The following is a 19,227-nucleotide window of genomic DNA, read 5'->3' on the forward strand; positions in this document are numbered from 1 at the left end:
AGTCTTGGATTTATTTGTGAGAGTGTTTAATGTCCAATGTCCAGAAGTTGGTAGATGTCCTTCCCACCTCCCATGCACACACGCACACACACACACACGTGCACACACGTGCACACACGCACAAATCCCTGCTTCCAGGGGCCGAGAGAAGCAGGGTACAGGCAGAGTGGCCTTTTGCGAAAGCAGAACCAGGAGACTTGGTGGCCAAGGAGCGGGTGTGCAGCAGGCTGGGGTGGTCCGTGCAGACCTCTCCTGGGCCTCTCCTCCACCGTGGGTCCTCCTGTCACGTGTCTCTCAGCTCTGCAACAGACAGAGTACTCACTTGGCCCCTCTCAGCACCACCTCACCAGCCCCCAGCGGCCACCGTGCTCTCCAAGCTCACCTGTCAAGGTTTGGAGCTGGTAACCTGGGTCATGGCCACAGTCCAGCCCACTGGCATGGGGTGTCCTCCGTTTCTGCCCATGCCAGGCTGCAGCCCAGAGAGCGCTGGCTGCCAGAAGCTTGCTGAGAAAGATGCAGGCCAGGAGGAAAAGGATGGAAATGGGTGGGAAGGGGCTCTCCTCTTCAGAAAGGTTCCTTGGAGAAAAAAAAGAGGACATGTGGGAGGCCATGAGGGGACCCACAGACTGGAATCTGCCCTCATAGAAGGAATGGGGAGACACGAGGAGCTCCGGGGGTTGAGGATATCTCCCCATCCAGCACCATCCCTGGATGAGGCTTTGCGGGGCTTGGGGTAACCTGTAGTCAGGAGACCTGAGTTCCAGGCATGGATCTGCCTGCTGACTGCTTTTAAACAGTTACCTCCCTTGCTGAGCAGTTTTCTGCATGATGGTGTGGTATGGTGTGTGTGTGTCTGCATGCACATGTGCACTTCATGGTTATACTCACAGTGTTTAAACACCAATCAAGAACCAGTCGGAACTGATTCTGGTCCCATCAGGGAAGCAGGGGTCTGAGGGTACCAGTTTTGTACTAAAATACTCAAAGTTTCATTGTTGCTGAATTGTGGAGATGTCTGAGGGCTGCCAGGGAAGGGGGTGGAGCAGTCTTGGAGCAGCAACTACTTACAAACTGTTAGGGAAGTTTTGCAATATTTTAACAACTAGCACAGCCATACCAACACACACTGGCTGGTTGGAGGGGTGTTTAGACAAGATCACATGCAGACACTTTAGTGTCTCATTGCCTTGGAATTTGTACTTCTGGCACGTGCCACCCCCCAGCTGCCACCCCATGCCTTGGCTCTGCAGGGTGGAGGTCTGCCCAGGGATTTTAGGAAAGACTTGTCACTGTACCTGGAGATGCTGTGCTCCACCTGGGCATCCTCAAAGCGCTCGGACTCCTCAGGGATCCAGAGATCTCCAGGGTCCTGGTAATCAAGGGGGTCTGTGGGAGACAGAGCCTGTGAGCTTCTAGCCCCCCTCCTTGATGCCACAGTGGGGAGAACCTCTCTGGGTGGGGAGAGGCTCTCTGGGACATGGCCCTGGGTGGATCAAGTTGTTAACCTCTCTGAGCCTCAATTTCCTCACCTGTAAAGTGGGGCAATTAGGAACACCTTCTTAATAATAGTGTTGCAGGATACAGTGAAAGCATCCTGTGTAATGCCCATCCCCTCACAGGAGCTCAGTAACTGCAGCTCCCACCCTCCCACCACACAGGGTCTTTAGGAAGATCAAACGAAGTAATGGGTGTTTTTGAAAGTCCTGTGTAAACAGTCGAGCTGCCTGTACCAGCTATGGATTATTGTTGTTGTTGTTGTTGTTATTCTTTTCCTGCTATTCTCTTGGGAGTCAGCTGAGCCTTAGACCCTGATAGGGCTGAAAATCTGTGTGTCCTCGCCCCCTACTCTCATGGGGGTAGGGTTTGGGGTCTAAGGCAGACGGTGTCCCCTACCCTCCCCACCTTAGACAAATGTTACTTTCAACCTTCATTTCCATGATAAGGGGCCATGTTGGAGAGAGGAGTTGGACAAGGGGAGAGTCAGAAAAGGGATACGTAACCTCAGATTTGTTCTCCTTTGGGACACAATCACGTTCCGGAGACACAGACAGAAAGCTTTCCTGAAGGGCATCCCCTGTGCAAACTCAGGGATGAGAAGGACCCCACCACTGCACATCTCACCTAGTCAAGCCTGAAATGAGGATCCCGAGCAGTTAGCAGCAGGAGGCTGGGGCAACGACTGTCACTGACCCCCAAGCAATTTTAACTCTGTCATGTCATTTGTGTCTCATGGGAGCCCTGTGGGGTCAGCAGCACAGGCACCACGACCTCCATTTCAAGATGGGGAAATGGAGGCCCAGAGAGGAGAAGCACGTTGCCCAGGGTCACAGCAGTGTTCCTTTCTAGGGTTGTTTCTCTGTACCAGGTTGGTGCTTAATCTATGTTGGTAGGTCCGTTGGGTGGTTGGGTGAAGGAATAGGTGAATGTCCTCCTACTCCTTAAGGACCACCTCAGTGCTCACATCCTAACCAGATGCCAAATGGATAAAGCTGTTTGGGGGAAGCAGGACCACAACTAGCTCATAAGGTGCCTTGGGCAAATTAGAGAACTGTACCCTTCCTGCAAGTGATGCAGTCCTCCACCAGGGAGCACAGCCTGGAGAGAGACAGCAGGGCTGGATTGTGACCCCCTTGTGCAGTTAGCAACCTGCACAACTATCCACAGTGACCCTGAGTTGTGGGGTGGGGAGGGACAAGATCCACACTGTGGGATTTCCCAGGGTCCCCAAAAGCCCTGAGGGTGGTCCTGTGCTCAGATACTAAAGACGACCCCAGGCCCAAGGGCAGGCCAGGGTGCAGTCAGCTGCCCACTCACCAGCCAGCACCTCCACCAGGACCTTCCTGAGGGTGTCGGCCTCGCTACCATGGAGACTCTGGCACTGATAGAGGCCAGCGTCGTGGGCTTGAAGATTCCGCAGAGTAATGGTGAGTGTGCCGCCCAGGGCATCATCCGTGATGGCCGTGCTCCCATTGCGCCTCTTCAGGAAGGACAGCAGCCACGAGGGGTGAGTGCTGACCACCTGCTGGCACAGGCCCTCTTCACCCAGCTGGCGGCACCAGGCTTTGCGTCTCCCCCAGTGCTTCAAGGAGTTGTAGGGGCAGGAGACCCTCAGGGACCGGCCTGCCATGCCCTGGAACACCGTGGTGTTGTGGGCTCGGGATAGCTCTGGGGAGGAGACATTCATTCACTTACCAAATGTTTATTGAACACCTACTGTGTTCAATGAACAGAAGAGACAGAAATCCCACACTTAAGGAACTCAGGCCTTTACACAGGTTGGGAGAAGGTGGTATAACCCAGGTATGTGTTTATAGGAAGCTGGAAACCAGGAAACCCGGGTCCTGGATCTGGCTTTATCACCATTGGACTTGCTGGACGTCTTTAGAGAAATAACTGACCCTCTCTGGGCCTATTTCCAGAGACATTTGGTCTTGAAGTTCCCTCCAGTCCTAGTCCACTCATGTTCTTCCTGTCACATGAAATCAAGCCCTCCCCTCTCCCACTCCATCTCAAGAGAGCAGGGCCAGTGACCCTCTCAGGCCTGGGGCTGGTCCCACGTGGGGCTGGGCACCCCCACCCCACGCCCTCCATCCTTGCTTCCTTTGCAGCTGCCCACGCTCATACCAGCACTGCATCCTCCTCTTTCTGACCTTTAGCTTCCAGCTTCCCTATTTCTGTGCCTTTGTTCCCCTTTCAGGAGGGATGCGTCTCAGAACTATTTTGGGAGAGACATGAGGCTGCTATTTTAGGGACCCTCCTTGGGGTGGGCTTAGAGTGCCAGTCTATTGCCAGGGCAGGGGCTATAAGAGAACCACCCAGTGCCCTCTGCCTCAGCCTCCCCTCTCTTCAACCACATGGTGACAGAAACTTGTAAAAAGGATTGGGGAGCTGGTGGCCTGTCTTTTGGAACCAGAAAGACCTGGTGAGCAGTGCCCCCTCCATACTACCCAGTCCATCCCTCTGCCTTTGGGCAGGCTAACGTATCCCCCTCCCTTACTCCACCTCCAGCCAAGAAGCTCCAGCTCCATTGGAACAGTCTCTCCTCTCACCCAGGTATGCCTATTGCTCTGGGGGAGCAAGAGGCACCCTTCCCCGATGAGAAAAGGCCATCATGTGCAAGAATCTGGGATGCCAGTCTCCCCAGCTCAATCACAAAATCTTCAGCCCCTTCACCTCCCATCCAGGGCTGAGGACAAGAGGACCTTCAGAGCACAGGAGGGGCACCCCAAAGATGCAGATTGCCAGTACCAGGTTCTTTTCTCCCTCCCACGCTGCTACTCTTCTGGGGCTAGTTAAGTGGTTCATAATTTTAGGGGCTCTTACCAGTGCCCCCCAAAACTTCCCCCAACTACTAGCTAGTGCCTGAGATGCCACCATCAGAACTCCTTCCCTTTCTAGGTGTCCGAATCCACCAGCCTCTGACACTTCCACGTACATGAAGAATCTGATGCTGGGGAGAGAGGGAGATGATGAAGAATATGGGGCACAGTGAGAAGAGGGGGTGCGGGACATGCCGAGAATTTCAGCCATCTTCACACTTTGGCTCAGTGCTCCCTACCCACCCACCCACTTGCCATATACTCAAGGAAGGAGAGGGAAAGAAGGCAGCGGAGGGAGGGAATCCTACCTGTGACAAAGAGCAAGATGAGCAGCCCAAGAGGCTCCATGTCACCCTTCCCTTGTGGAGGACAGACGCAGGGTGCCTTGTGCAAGATCTCGTCTTTCCCTTGAACTGCAGGAAGGAGAGGGTCAGGCTCGTCAGGCGCTGCCCACAGGAACCGGCTCCTGGAGGTTGAGTAATCATCAGAACTGGGATCTGGCTTTATGATTCAAGGAGGGGGAGTGGGGTGGGGGAGGGGAGGAGAGGAGGAGCCACCACTGCAGCCCAGCAGCGCGGTGCTGAGGATCCCAGACCTCCAAGAGGACAGCCCACTGTCCTGCCTGTACCAGCCTTCTCATGGTTTAGAAGACTACCCTTTCTCCGTTCAACTGCCTTAGTATCTTTATTGAAAATCCCTTGACATGTAGGTCTACTTTTTTTTGTTGTTTTTGTTTTTGTTTTGCGGTAGGCGGGCCTCTCACTGTTGTGGCCTCTCCCGTTGCGGAGCACAGGCTCCGGACGCGCAGGCTCAGCGGCCATGGCTCACGGGCCCAGCCGCTCCGCGGCATGTGGGATCTTCCCAGACCGGGGCACGAACCCCTGTACCCTGCATCGGCTGGCGGACTCTCAACCACTGCGCCACCAGGGAAACCCCTGTAGGTCTACTTCTTGACTGTCTACTCTGTTCCATTGATCTATGTGTCTATCCTTTTACCAATATCACCCCATCTTGACTACTCTCTGTAGCTTTATAACAAGTCTTGAAATCAGGTAATGTGAGTAATCCAACTACATTGTTCCTTTCCAAAATGGTTTTAGCTGTTCTAGTAATTTTGTTATGTAAATTTTAGACACTGTATGTCAATTTCTCCCCCCTACACTCTCCCCAAAGCCTGCTAGGCTTTTGATGGGATTACACTGAATCTGTAGCTCGATTTGGAGGGAACTAGACATCTTAACACTATTGAGTCTTCCAATCCGTGGACATATTTCTTCTATGGTTTCTCTCACCAATGTTTTATAGTTTTCAGCATACAAATCTTGCACATATTTTGTTAAATTTCTATCTAAGTATTTCATGATTTGGGTGCTATTTTAAATGTTTCTAGCTTTCTGTATCTTAGGCAGAAGCAGAACTCAGAAATCCCATGAATCTTTATCTTACTTTCTGTCCCACTTATGCCCCATTCTGACCTCTTCTCACATCCTTCCTACCTGAGAAAAGCATATTTTTTATTCCTCTAAGCCTCATAGCAAAGGGCAGGTACCAAGAAATCTTTGCCAATTCATGCATATGAATTCACAGCGTGTGCACATCAAACTCTCTCTTCTCTTAGCTTGTGCTAATTTGTAGTTCAATCCCCTAATTCTCATGTCTGAGCATAGGAACATTTCTGCACCACCCCACTCCCAAGCACAGGGTCCTTCCTTTCCTTTTGCTAAATCTGAATTCAAAGATACCTGCCACTTCACACTTGGGCACAGAGATCTTTTCCCCTCTATTACATCATTCCAGCTGAATGCCATCATTCACGTATGCATGCATTATTCAACTACCATGTACGTGCTGGAGAACTCAGGTCTCTTGGTGCCTCAGTGTTCCTGGATACAGTGGTGACCATTGCTGAGGGAAGCCCTAGAACCAGAGGCATGACTGGAAACATGACATACTCCTGATGTCTAACTTTGGCTAAGACTTCACAGCTGCTGCGTAATCCCTTTCAGAATGTCTGGAAGTTTCCTAGTAAACTACCTATAGCAGCTCTTCCAAATCGTCACTATCCTCAAATACACAGCTCTACTCCCCCTCCTTCCCTAGAAATAAATCAACATATGTGAACATCCTCACCCTCTTTCAGATTCTGTTATCCTCCTATCCCCACTCTCGCCCACCTGGGCGGCCAGAGAAGTACAAGAGTCTGGTCAGGACCATGGCCAGCACCCAGACAGGCCCTGGGATGGGAAAGGGTGTGGCTGCCAACAACTGGCAGGGAAATAAGCTTCTCGAAACTGAAACAACTCAAACTCTATCCAGGCACACCATCAGCCCAACCTGGGAAATCCCTTGCCCAGCCCTGCCTGAGAAGTGGGCTTGAGAGAGTGACTTTCAGTACCCACTCCACCCTTAGCTGGCACCACCAACCACAGACATTAGAGCCTACAAACATCATCTGCTGCTAAGCGGCCACTTAAGATTTCCTTTTCCCACTTCCCTCTTTGGTCCCGTCCTGCTTTTGCTCGATCTCATCTTCCTGGATCCAAACCCCTGCCTTCCACCCCCAAACTCTCTCTCACTTCTGATCCCTCACAGACTTGACATGCTCCCACCTCTCTCTTTGTATTTGCATTGTCACTCTCCGCCACTTCCAGCTGAGGCCATTCTCCCATTATTAAGATATATTTTCTAAGCTAAAGATCTCAACCCTTGTCCAGGGGCCATAGTGAGGCAGGATGTCCAGCCAAAGGGAAGATCTGGTTGAGAACACCAGAGCTTAGAAGAAGGGACCCAGGCACTGAACCTGGTGAAAGGCATCATAGGTGTAGGGAATCTCACCTGCCACTTGATTGGATCAGGAGTCATCCAGATCTGGCAGGGGCAGGGGAAGATGTCTAGCCTGAGCATGGGGCAGAGTGTAGGATTGGTAGGCTGAGTGGGACAGAAATTGAAACTACAGAGTAGGGGTTAAGCACACAGGCTCTGCTTCTTATGGTGAGTAAGCCCAGCTCTGTTATTTACTAGCTATTGGGCAGGTTTCCTAACTCTCCAGTTGGCTTCACTATCTGGGTATGTAAATGTGTATGGCACATTGTCAAGTGCTCAAAAAAAGTAGCTGGCATTATTTTCCTCCCTCTTCAATATATTTTTCTCTAAATTCTTTCTTTCTTCCTCCTGTCTATGTCCATCCCAGATTTCCATTTTCCTTTTCCAAGATGACTGCTCGCTCGCTCTCTCTCTCTCTCTCTCTCCCTCCTCTCTCTCTCTCTCTTTCTCTCTTTCTGTCTCTCTCTCCCCCCGCCTACCTTTGACAATCCCCAGGAACTTGCTTTCTCACCTATGTCCTCTCTCTTCCAGTATCTTTAAGTTCTACTGCCCTCCCACCCCCAGAGCCATTTTTTCTTCCATGTTCACATGGGCACAGTCTCACCTGTCCTGAAAACCCCTCATTTGTCTCTGCTGCCCCTTCAATTGATGTTCTTTTATTATCTTGTATTTCATTTTTTTTGAATTTTATTTTATTTATTTTTATACAGTAGGTTCTTATTAGTCATCCACTTTATAAACATCAGTGTATACATGTCAATCCCAATCTCCCAGTTCATCCCACCACCACGCCCCGCCGCTTCCCCCCGTTAGTGTCCATACGTTTGTTCTCTACATCTATGTCTCTGTTTCTGCCCTGCAGACCAGTTCATCTGTACCATTTTGCTAGTTTCCGCATATAGGGAATTTGTTTTTCTCTTTCTGACTTACTTCACTCTGTATGACAGTCTCTGGATCCATCCATGTCTCCACAAATGACCCAGTTTCGTTCCTTCTTATGGCTGAGTAATATTCCATTGTATATATGTACCACATCTTCTTTATCCATTCGTCTGTCGATGGGCATTTAGGTGGCTTCCATGACCTGGCTATTGTAAATAGTGCTGCAATGAACACTGAGGTGCATGTGTCTTTTTGAGTTATGGTTTTCTCTTGAGTATATGCCCAGTAGTGGGATTGCTGGATCATATGGTAATTCTATTTTTAGTTTTTTAAGGAACCTCCATACTGTTCTCCATAGTGGCTGTATCAATTTACATTCCTACCTACAGTGCAAGAGAATTCCCTTTTCTCCACACTCTCTCCAGCATTTATTGTTTGTAGATTTTCTGATGATGCCCATTCTAACTGGTGTGAGGTGATACCTCATTGTAGTTTTGATTTGCATTTCTCTAATAATTAGTGATGTTGAGCAGCTTTTCATGTGCTTTTTGGCAATCTGTATGTCTTCTTTGGAGAAATGTCTATTTAGGTCTTCTGCCCATTTTTTGACTGGGTTTTTTGTTTTTTGATATTGAGCTCCATGAACTACTTGTATATTTTGGAGATTAATCCTTTGTCCATTGCTTCATTTGCAAATATTTTCTCCCCTTCTGAGGGTTGTCTTTTTGTCTTGTTTATGGTTTCTTTTGCTGTGCAAAAGCTTTTAAGTTTTATTAGGTCCCATTCGTTTATTTTTGTTTTTATTTCCATTACTCTAGGAAGTGGATCAAAAAAGATCTTGCTGTGATTTATGTCAAAGAATGTTCTTCCTATGTTTTCCTCTAAGAGTTTTATAGTGTCCGGTCTTACATTTAGTTCTCTAATCCATTTGGAGTTTATTTTTGTGTATGATGTTAGGGCGTGTTCTGATTTCATTCTTTTACATGTAGCTGTCCAGTTTTCCCAGCACCACTTATTGAAGAGACTGTCTTTTCTCCATTGTATATCCTTGCCTCCTTTGTCATAGATTAGTTGACCATAGGTGCATGGGTTTATCTCTGGGCTTTCTATCTTGTTCCACTGATCTATGTTTCTGTTTTTGTGCCAGTACCATATTGTCTTGATTACTGTAGCTTTGTAGTATAGTCTGAAGTCAGGGAGTCTGATTCCTCCAGCTCGGTTTTTTTCCCTCAAGACTGCTTTGGCTATTCGGGATCTTTTGTGTCTCCATACAAATTTTAAGTCTTTTTGTTCGAGTTCTGTAAAAAATGCCATTGGTAATTTGATAGGGATTGCAGTGAATCTATAGATTGCTTTGGGTAGTATAGTCATTTTCACAATATTGATTCTCTCAATCCAAGAACATGGTATATCTCTCCATCTGTTGGTATCATCTTTAATTTCTTTCATCAGTGTCATAATTTTCTGCATACAGGTCTTTTGTCTCCCTAGGTAGGTTTATTCCTAGGTATTTTATTCTTTTTGTTGCCATGGTAAATGGGAGTGTTTCCTTAATTTCTCTTTCATATTTTTCATCATTAATGTATAGGAATGCAAGAAATATCTGTGCATTAATTTTGTATCCTGCAACTTTACCAGATTCATTGATTAGCTCTAATAGTTTTCTGGTGGCATCTTTAGGTTTCTCTATGTATAGGATCATGTCATCTGCAAACAGTGACAGTTTTATTTCTTCTTTTCCAATTTGTATTCCTTTTGTTTCTTTTTCTTCTCTGATTGCTGTGGCTAAAACTTCCAGAACTATGTTGAATAATAGTGGCAAGAGTGGACACCCTTGTCTTGTTCCTGATCTTAGAGGAAATGCTTTCAGTTTTTCACCATTGAGAATGATGTTTGCTGTGGGTTTGTCGTATATGGCCTTTATTATGTTGAGGTAGGTTCCCTCTATGCCCACTTTCTGGAGAGTTTTTCATCAAAAATGGGTGTTGAATTTTGTCAAAAGCTTTTTCTGTATCTATTGAGATAATCATATGGTTTTTCTTCTTCAATTTGTTAATATGGTGTATCACATTGATTGATTTGCGTATATTAAAGAATCCTTGCATCCCTGGGATAAATCCCACTTGATCATGGTGTATGATCCTTTTAATGTGTTGTTGGATTTCTGTTTGCTAGTATTTTGTTGAGGAGTTTTGCATCTATATTCATCAGTGATATTGGTCTGTAATTTTCTTTTTTTGTAGTATCTTTGTCTAGTTTTGGTATCAGGGTGATGGTGGCCTCATAGAATGAGTTTGGGAGTGTTCCTTCCTCTGCAATTTTTTGGAAGAGTTTGAGAAGGATGGGTGTTAGCTCTTCTCTAAATGTTTGATAGAATTAACCTGTGAAGCCATCTGGTCCTGGACTTTTGTTTGTTGGAAGATTTTTAATCACAGTTTCAATTTCATTATTTGTGATTGGTCTGTTCATATTTTCTATTTCTTCCTTGTTCAGTCTTGGAGGGTTATACCTTTCTAAGAATTTGTCCATTTCTTCCAGGTTGTCCATTTTATTGGCATAGAGTTCCTTGTAGTAGTCTCCTAGGATGCTTTGTATTTCTGCAGTGTCTGTTGAAACTTCTCCTTTTTCATTTCTAATTTTATTGATTTGAGCCCTCTCCCTCTTTTTCTTGATGCATCTGGCTAAAAGTTTGTCAATTTTGTTTATCTTCTCAAAGAACCAGCTTTTAGTTTTATTGATCTTTGCTGTTGTTTTCTTTGTTTCTATTTGATTTATTTCTGCTCTGATCTTTATGATTTCTTTCCTTCTGCTAACTTTGGGGTTTGTTTGTTCTTCTTTGTCTAGTTCCTTTAGGTGTAAGTTTAGATTGTTTATTTGAGATTTTTCTTATTTCTTAGGTAGGCTTATATTCCTATAAACTTCCCTCTTAGAACTGCTCTTGCTGCATCCCATAGGTTTTGGATCGTCGTGTTTTCATTGTAATTTGTCTCTAGGTAATTTTTGATATCCTCTGATTTCTTCAGTGATCTCTTGGTTATTTAGTAACATATTGTTTAGCCTCCATGTGTTTGTGTTTTTTACCTTTTTTTCCCTGTAATTGATTTCTAATGTCATAGCGTTGTGGTCAGAAAAGATGCTTGATATGATTTCAGTTTTCTTAAGTTTACCGAGGCTTGATTTGTGACCCAAGATGTGATCTATTCTGGAGAATATTCCGTGCGCACTTGAGAAGAAAGTGTAATCTGCTGGTTTTGGATGGAATGTCCTATAAATATCAATTAAATCTATCTGGTCTATTGTGTCATTTAAAGCTTGTGTTTCCTCATTAATTTTCTGTCTGGATGATCTGTCCATTGGTGTAAGTGAGATATTAAAGTCCCCCACTATTATTGTGTTACTGATGATTTCCTCTTTTATAGCTATTAGCAGTTGCCTTATGTATTGAGGTGCTCCTATGTTGGGTGCATATATATTTATAATTTTTATATCTTCTTGGATTGATCCCTTGATCATTATGTAGTGTCCTTTCTTGTCTCTTGTAACATTCTTTATTTTAAAGCCTATTTTATCTGATATGAATATTGCTACTCCAGCTTTCTTTTGATTTCCATTGGCATGGAATATCTTTTTCCATCCCCTCACTTTCAGTCTGTATGTGTCCCTAGGTCTGAAGTGGGTCTCTTGTAGACAGCATATATATGGGTCTTGTTTTTGTATCCATTCAGAGAGCCTGTGTCTTTTGGTTGGAGCATTTAATCCATTCACATTTAAGGTGATTATCGATATGTATGTTCCTATTACCATTTTCTTAATTGTTATGGGTTTGTTTTTGTAGGTCCTTTCCTTCTCTGTTTCCCACTTAGAGAAGTTCCTTTAGCATTTGTTGTAGAGCTGGTTTGGTGGTGCTGAATTCTCTTAGCTTTTGCTTGTCTGTAAAGCTTTTGATTTCTCTGTCGAATCTGAATGAGATCCTAGCCAGGTAATCTTTGTTGTAGATTCTTCCCTTTCATCACTTTAAAAATATCATGCCACTCCTTTCTGGCTTGTAGAGTTTCTGCTGAGAAATCAACTGTTAACCTTTTGGGAGTTCCCTTGTATGTTATTTGTCATTTTTCCCTTGTTGCTTTTAATAATTTTTCTTTGTCTTTAATTTTTGTCAGTTTGATTACTATGTGTCTTGGCATGTTTCTCCTTGGGTTTATCCTGCCTGGAACTCTCTGTGCTTCCTGGACTTGGGTGGCTATTTCCTTTCCCATGTTAGGGAAGTTTTCGACTATAATCACTTCAGTATTTTCTCGGGTCCTTTCTCTCTCTCTTCTCCTTCTGGGACCCCTATAATGCGAATGTTGTAGGGTTTAATGTTGTCCCAGAGGTCTTTTAGGCTGTCTTCAATTCTTTTCATTCTTTTTTCTTTATTCTTTTCCATGGCAGTGAATTCCACCATTCTGTCTTCCGGGTCATTTATCTGTTCTTCTGCCTCAGTTATTCTGCTATTGATTCCTTCTAGTGTATTTTTCATTTCAGTTATTGTGTTGTTCATTTCTGTTTGTTTGTTCTTTAATTCTTCAAGGTGTTTGTTCTTTAATTCTTCTAGGTCTTCGTTGAACATTTCTTGCATCTTCTTCTTTTTTTTTTTTTTTTTTCTTTTTTGTGGTACATGGGCCTCTCACTGTTGTGGCCTCTCCCGTTGTGGAGCACAGGCTCTGGACGTGCAAGCTCAGCGGCCACGGCTCACAGGCCCAGCCACTCCGCAGCATGCGGGATCTTCCCAGACTGGGGCAAGAACCCATGTCCCCTGCATCGGCAGGCGGACTCTCAACCACTGTGCCACCAGGAAAGCCCTCTTGCATCTTCTTGATCTTTGCCTCTGTTCTTTTTCCGAGGTCCTGGATCACCTTCACTATCATTATTGTGAATTCTTTTCTGGAAAGTTGCCTATCTCCACTTCATTTAATTGTTTTTCTGGGGTTTTATCTTGTTCCTTCATCTGGTACAAAGTCCTCTGCCTTTTCATTTTGTCTCTCTTTCTGTGAATGTGATTTTTCTTCCACAGGCTGCAGAATTATAGTCCTTCTTGCTTCTCTATCTTGTATTTCTGTTATTTAAAAAAAATTTTAGAGATGGCTTTGCTGTTCATGCCTTTGAATCTGATCCTTAGAAGTCACAAGTGGCCTCCTCCCAGTCCTCCCCTTCTTGGCTTTTCTGCTGCCTTTGACATCCTTGACCACTGTGCTGGTTATTCTCCTCTCCTGCCCCCTCCACCAACCCATGTTCTTTCTGCTTAGTCCTGCTCTGTCCCAAGGAGACTGACCCCCTCTGGACTGCATCACCCAGGCTCCCAGCTTACTGGCTTACTGATGGGTCGAGTCAAGGGAAGATATTGGCAAGAGTTTGGAGGCCAGGAGGAGAGATAAGTTGGGGTCTTTACTTCCTCCTACTCCCTCCTCATCTGCCGTGGTTTAAACAGGGGCTGCTTTCCTCTGTAGCTACAGCTCTTATTGGTGGTCCCTCTTCCATGGCCCTGGTGCTCACTCAGTTCCAATAACACAATTCTTTCTCCTTGCTCTTTCAAGTGTGGGGGTGTTAACAGCTCCCAGTCTTTGGATGCATCACGATCCCTTCCCTTACTTGTTCCCTTATCCTTGCCCACTCCTCTGTAAAGAACCCTGTTAAAATGATTGATAATTCAGCCCTTTTGTGTAAGCCATTTGTTCCTGGAAGGAAACTTGGCCTTCAAATGCCCCCTCCTTCTTGACATTCCTTTCCCTCTTATAGAAGGGAATGGGAGAGGCTGGAGCACTCTTCTCAGGGGCACATTCATTTATTCTACAAATATTTTCCAAGCACCTACCATATGCCAAGCACCATGCCAGGTGCTAGGGAGATGCAATAAACAAGAGGCAGTTCCTCTTTGTTGCTAGATGTGGAAGTGATGTTGATATTGTAAAATCTGTAGTGGCTGGATTCTAGAAGATTAATACCTGGGTTTGGGGAGTGAAGTAAGGCCCTCGAATGAGTCATCAGAGAAAGTCTGGGACATATCTGGCCATCTCATCCAGAAAGGCACACTTGGGCTTCTGGTCCAAGATCGAGTTGAGAAGTCAGAATGCCCATCAGGGTAGAAATCAGGCCAGGCTTTGACCACAGAGATCTGCCAGCTGAAATTGGTCTTGCCATAGTCGGATGCATAATGCCTTAACAATAAAAGAGAATTATTAGAGAATTGCAGCCTTTCTGAAAAGAAAGAAAAAGTTTCTCCAGGGAGGGGCTGATTCCTACCTCTAGCACAGACTGGACCCCACACGGTGGCACTATTTCCCTGTGATGCCCTGGTCTAAGCTAGGTCACAAGTCCTTCCCTCTACACCCAGAGTGTGTTGGGCAATCAGGGATCAACAAGGAAATAAATCTTGAGACCAATGTGCATCTAGCATCAGCCCTTCCTAACATTATCTGGCCATGAGACCCTTTTAAAATTACTCTAAATTTCGAGACATTCACAGGAGTTCTAGAGCAATAATTTGTGCCTTAATTAGAGTAGAAAGCAAAAATAGTCCTAAAGACAAATTAGTTGCTGTGAAATTTGCTTGTTTCGAAAAAAAATTTTTAGCAGAATTTTTAAAGTCTCAATTTAGAAAAATTAGATAATTTTTAAAGACCTAGTATTGAAATTATAAGACTCAAGATTTAATCGTGCTTACTAAGTAGATGACATAGAGCAAATGATATCAACAGTTACTTGGTAAATACTTCTTGTGCAGTTGAAACATCATACCTTCAAACCACAAGCAATTTCCTCCAGGATCAGCTGCCATACTTAGGTGGTGCCCAGCTTTAAAGGGAGATTATGGCTATTACAAGAATAACTATGTAAAATGTATTCAGCATTTATAAAATCTTTTAAAAACTATATTCAGTTAATCTTTATCAGAAAAATATATGAAAATTCACTCTAAAAAGGTAAAAGTTGTCCATAATCCCACCACTTAAAACACACTAACAGTTATTGAGTGCTTACTATGTGCTAGGCAAACACATACTTTACATGTGTTACCTTATTACCCATCAGGTAGGTAATATTATTGTTCCAGGTAACTGGGATCCAGAGAAATTAAATAACTTACCCAGGATCACACAGCTCATATAAGGTAGAAGTTAGATTTAGATCCACGTAATCTGGCTCCAGAGCCAGTCCTTCATTTTATTGAGTGGAATTTTCCTTCCCTCCTCTAATCCCATTGCCCAGAGATAATCGTAGTGATATTTTGATGTATGTTCACCTATTCTTTTTTCTATGGTCACACACAGAGACAGAAGTGCCCCCAAGGAATGACTCAGAACTCTGGGAACTCCAGGCCATGTGGGCAGAAGGGTGATGTCCTGCCACATCATGGGAAAGATTACTTGGAACTGCAGATTCATCACTTCTCCAGGGTGATATAAAAGGTCATCGAATCCAGCTGCCAACCAGATGCTAGAGCCCCCTGGACAAAATCCCAGTGAGTCACGCAGCCTCTGCTGCGATCTCACTGCCTCCTGCTCAGACAGCTCGTTTGGGAATGTTTTTGTTAGACAGGACCTTGCTTGCCCTCAGCCATAATGAGATGTCAGCCTTGCTCATAGGACCTGTGTCATGGCCAGAAATGGAGTGAGGGGTTGGAGAGGAGAAGGGAGGGTGGTCTGAGGTCCGGTGGGCAGGTGTGTAAGAATGAGGCCTTCCTCCAGGAGGAAGGCGGGGTGAGTGGCTCTCACTTGTGCCACCTCCGCTGTCATCATCCACCTGGAAACCATCAGGCGGGGTTAGAGAAGAAATCCAGCCATGGGTGGTAGTAACCACAGAGTGTGCCCTTTCCCTAGACCCCTGCAGATCCGGGATAGCTCCCCTGCTTGTATTGAAAGATAGAGAACGGCTGGAATGGGAAGGAGGAGAAAGAAGCAGCCCTGATCACATGCCTGGCACTGGGCCCTCTGAGTCCATGATCTCATTTAATCTTCACAACAACCCTGTAAAATGGTGGTTCCCAGCTGGGGGAGGTTGTGTCCCACAAGACGAACTTGCCAATGTCTGGAGACATTTTTGGTTGCCACAACTGTGCATCTGGGGGTATTTGTGCTATTGCTGTCGAACGGGTAGAGGCCAGGGATGCTGCTAAATATCCTGCAATGTACAGGATGCGCCCTCACAACAAGGAAATGTTCAGAATAATATCCAACTGTCAGCAGTGCCAAAGGTAAGAACCCCAGATGAAAGTGGGAATGTTATTGGTCCCATTTTGCAGATGAGAAAACTGAGGCTCAAAGAGGTGAAGTGACCGGAAGCGAACTGTCTGACTCCATTTCATCCCAAGAGCCAGGTATCTGTGGGAATGTGGTAGTTGGAGGCATTTGGCACAGTCAGCAGTGTGTGGGAGGAAATGAAGGGCTGAGAGGACAGGGGTGAGGGGACAGTGCCTGTCAGTGACAGGGCTGATGGCAGCAGTGGTCCTCCTGGTGCTCCTGGTGGTGAGCAGTGTTGAAGCTGGAGGAGGTGACAGGGAGGGGAGCACTCCTATCTATTTGCCCCACACTCCAGGGCTCCCCACTTCTAGCCCCCAGGCCTGGGTAAGCGGAGGCCACACATGGCCCTGTAGATGAATGGAGGTGTCATGCTCAGTAGTGTTGGATTTCCTTCACTGTGATGTGCCACAATTTTAGATTAGGCATCACACTGTCACTTGTATATTGGATGTGTTCTATAGTCTCTTCTGTTTTCATTTGAACATGTCATACACTTTCAACGTTTAATGGCTCCCTCCACCCTCCCAACCCGTGTTGTCTCCCCTGGATAAATTCCTGCTCAACCAACAAGGCCCAGGTGGTGTCACCTCCTCTGGGGAGTCCCCCAGGAGAGTCCAAACCCTGGCTTTCTCCATCAACCTGTTCCTCTCTTCACTGGACCTCCACCCAACATGCTTCTATGATGTTACCTACCACCCTGCATCATAATCCTTAATTTACTTGTCTTTCTCCCTGGCTGGACTGTGGGCTCCTCCAGCTGAGGATGGGGTCTCAAGGTTTTTGATTCCCCTCCCGGAGCCTAGCCCCATGCCCTACATGGAGAAGGGAACGAGCCAAGGCTTGGGCAGTGAATGACCCAGCCACCGATCTGGGTCCTCAGGCATCCAAACGGCTGGACAGGCTCCCATAGGGCAGGAGTCTGGGAAGGTGTCACTCAAGCCCTGACCATTGCAGAGAATGCAGGGGATGCTTTGCAACTCTGAAGTTTGCAAGAGGAATACTGAGGGCCTTGGTTAGGGATGACCCCAAAGTTCCCACTCTGACAGGTAAGGACTCTTACTATCAGGGGCAAGTTCAGGCCCTCTGAGGCCTCGGCTGCTATGCCTCTCAGCTCCACCCCCAGGGCCTCATGTCTGCCTCGCTACCTGGCTGTCTCCTGTGTCCACATTTCTTGACCCTCACCCAGTTACCTGTGACCCATCTCGAGCACAGCCCTTTGAGAGGAAGTTGGGGGTCAGGGTCAGGGTAGGGATGCCTGGGAATGGACCAGTAAGCCAGTCTTGTTCAAGCCTGAGGAAGCTCTGCAATCATCACACGTCAATGGAGGAGTCCTGCTGGTAGCAACAAAAAGGGTCAGAGAAATGTGGGTGACGGGAAAGCTAGCAGGCCTTAGTTCTGTGCTGGTTCTGCCCCTGACCAGCCAAAGACCTTGGGAAGGGGCCCTAGTTTTCAGCTATGAAACGGTTGAAGGAAGTGATTTTTAGGGTCCTTTCCAGCCCTAACATCTTGTGATTCAGGAAGTCTGAGAGGCACACAAAAGGAGGAAAGGAACTCACCCTGGGATGTACCAGACAGATGGTTCTGAGACCAGAGTTCCTGGAAGACTCGTAGATTCCACACCAATAGAACCCCCTGAGTTCAGCCATGATGAAGAAGCCCAAGCTGAGGTCATCCTGGCTAGAGAATCAAAGCTACTGGGGCTTGTCCAGAGCCTGGAACGTGGTTAATACAGTACAACTATGTGCTGATATTTCCCTGTGTGGGTTTTCATCTTTAAGCTTTGCTGGGTTGGATACCAGCATTGCACGGAGTTGTCCTGTCCTCTAGTTTACACAGCAACTCTGGCCTCTGTTCCCTCAGGTCAGGGAACCCCGCCAACCACCACTGCAGGGCTGTGAGATGAGGGCTTCCCCCCTTCAGGGAGCCACCCTCTTTGTGTCTACACTCAGAATGAGCCCCAGAGCCGGCCTCTGGCCACAATGCCACCCTGTCCCTGCCCTCTCCTCCCCAGAGCCCCCTTCATACCTATCTCACTTAGCCATCTCCCCCTCCTCTTGCCCTGATCCCTCTGCCCTCCTTGCCTGCCCCTCATCTGAGGCCAAGAGCACCAGCAGGACAGGTGGCAGCAGGTATGTGGCCTCCCAGGCCACAGGCCCTCTTCTTGAGTTGGGTTGGGGGAAGGAAAGCAAGGGAGCAGGGAAGCCCCTGAGGAGAAAAACCCAGAGCCAGGGGATTCAGCCCATCCACTGAAGCCTGCCTGGAGAAGAGGGGGAGACCTTGGCCTATAGGTGGGACCCTCAGCTGCAGGTGCTACATCTGAGACTAGATAGAGACTCCAGGGGACTCTGGCTCTCTTGTGCCCAGCCTCTTCCCCGTCAGCCTGTCTCACTCCCTCTGGGGTGGAGAAAGCCATAAAAGCCCAGGAGGAAACCATGGTGAAATTGTAATACTGAAGAACAAATCTGACTCCATATCGGATCTGTTTCTTTTATTTTCACCTTTGTATTCTATTGCTTTTGCTTGGAGTTAAGAATGTTGTTTGTAGCCTGAAATATACATAATAGCCCATTCTCAAGGCTCTGACCTTTAAAGGTATAACACTTTTCCATTCATATAGAGATCAAAGTTGCACAACAGAGAACCACATTTGTCTTGTTGGAGATTTACAGGAACATGGTGACCTGACCTGCGTAGACAGCTACAGGAACAAAGGATTATCACATCCCCTCCAGGGTCTGGCTGGCACCAAGAAGTTTGCAGCCACCAGCCACATCCCCTCCCCTTTTAGTATAAAGCAAGCCTGAATTCTAACTGGGCTAGGATGGTTCTTCGAGTCACTAGTCCACTATCTTCTCTGTCTGCTGGCTTTCCAAATGAAATCGCTATTCCTTGTCCCAACAGCTTGTCTCTCCATGGATTGGCCTGTC

At 46.6% G+C, this 19,227-nt stretch overlaps 1 protein-coding gene across 1 annotated transcript; it reads right to left on the reverse strand.

The window, feature by feature from the left end:
• Positions 1-4,755, reverse strand: TREM2 (triggering receptor expressed on myeloid cells 2). Its single transcript, XM_060162846.1, has 5 exons — positions 4,628-4,755; positions 2,815-3,165; positions 1,296-1,386; positions 383-576; positions 1-300 (listed from the first exon to the last, which is right to left on the reverse strand). Exons 1-5 carry the CDS (start codon positions 4,665-4,667, stop codon positions 284-286), a joined length of 693 nt encoding a protein of 230 aa, XP_060018829.1. The 5' UTR covers positions 4,668-4,755; the 3' UTR covers positions 1-283.
• Between the last annotated feature and the right edge of the window lie 14,472 nt (positions 4,756-19,227).

This window comes from Lagenorhynchus albirostris, chromosome 10 (assembly GCF_949774975.1).
Source record: "Lagenorhynchus albirostris chromosome 10, mLagAlb1.1, whole genome shotgun sequence".
NCBI classification, from domain to species: Eukaryota; Metazoa; Chordata; class Mammalia; order Artiodactyla; family Delphinidae; genus Lagenorhynchus; species Lagenorhynchus albirostris.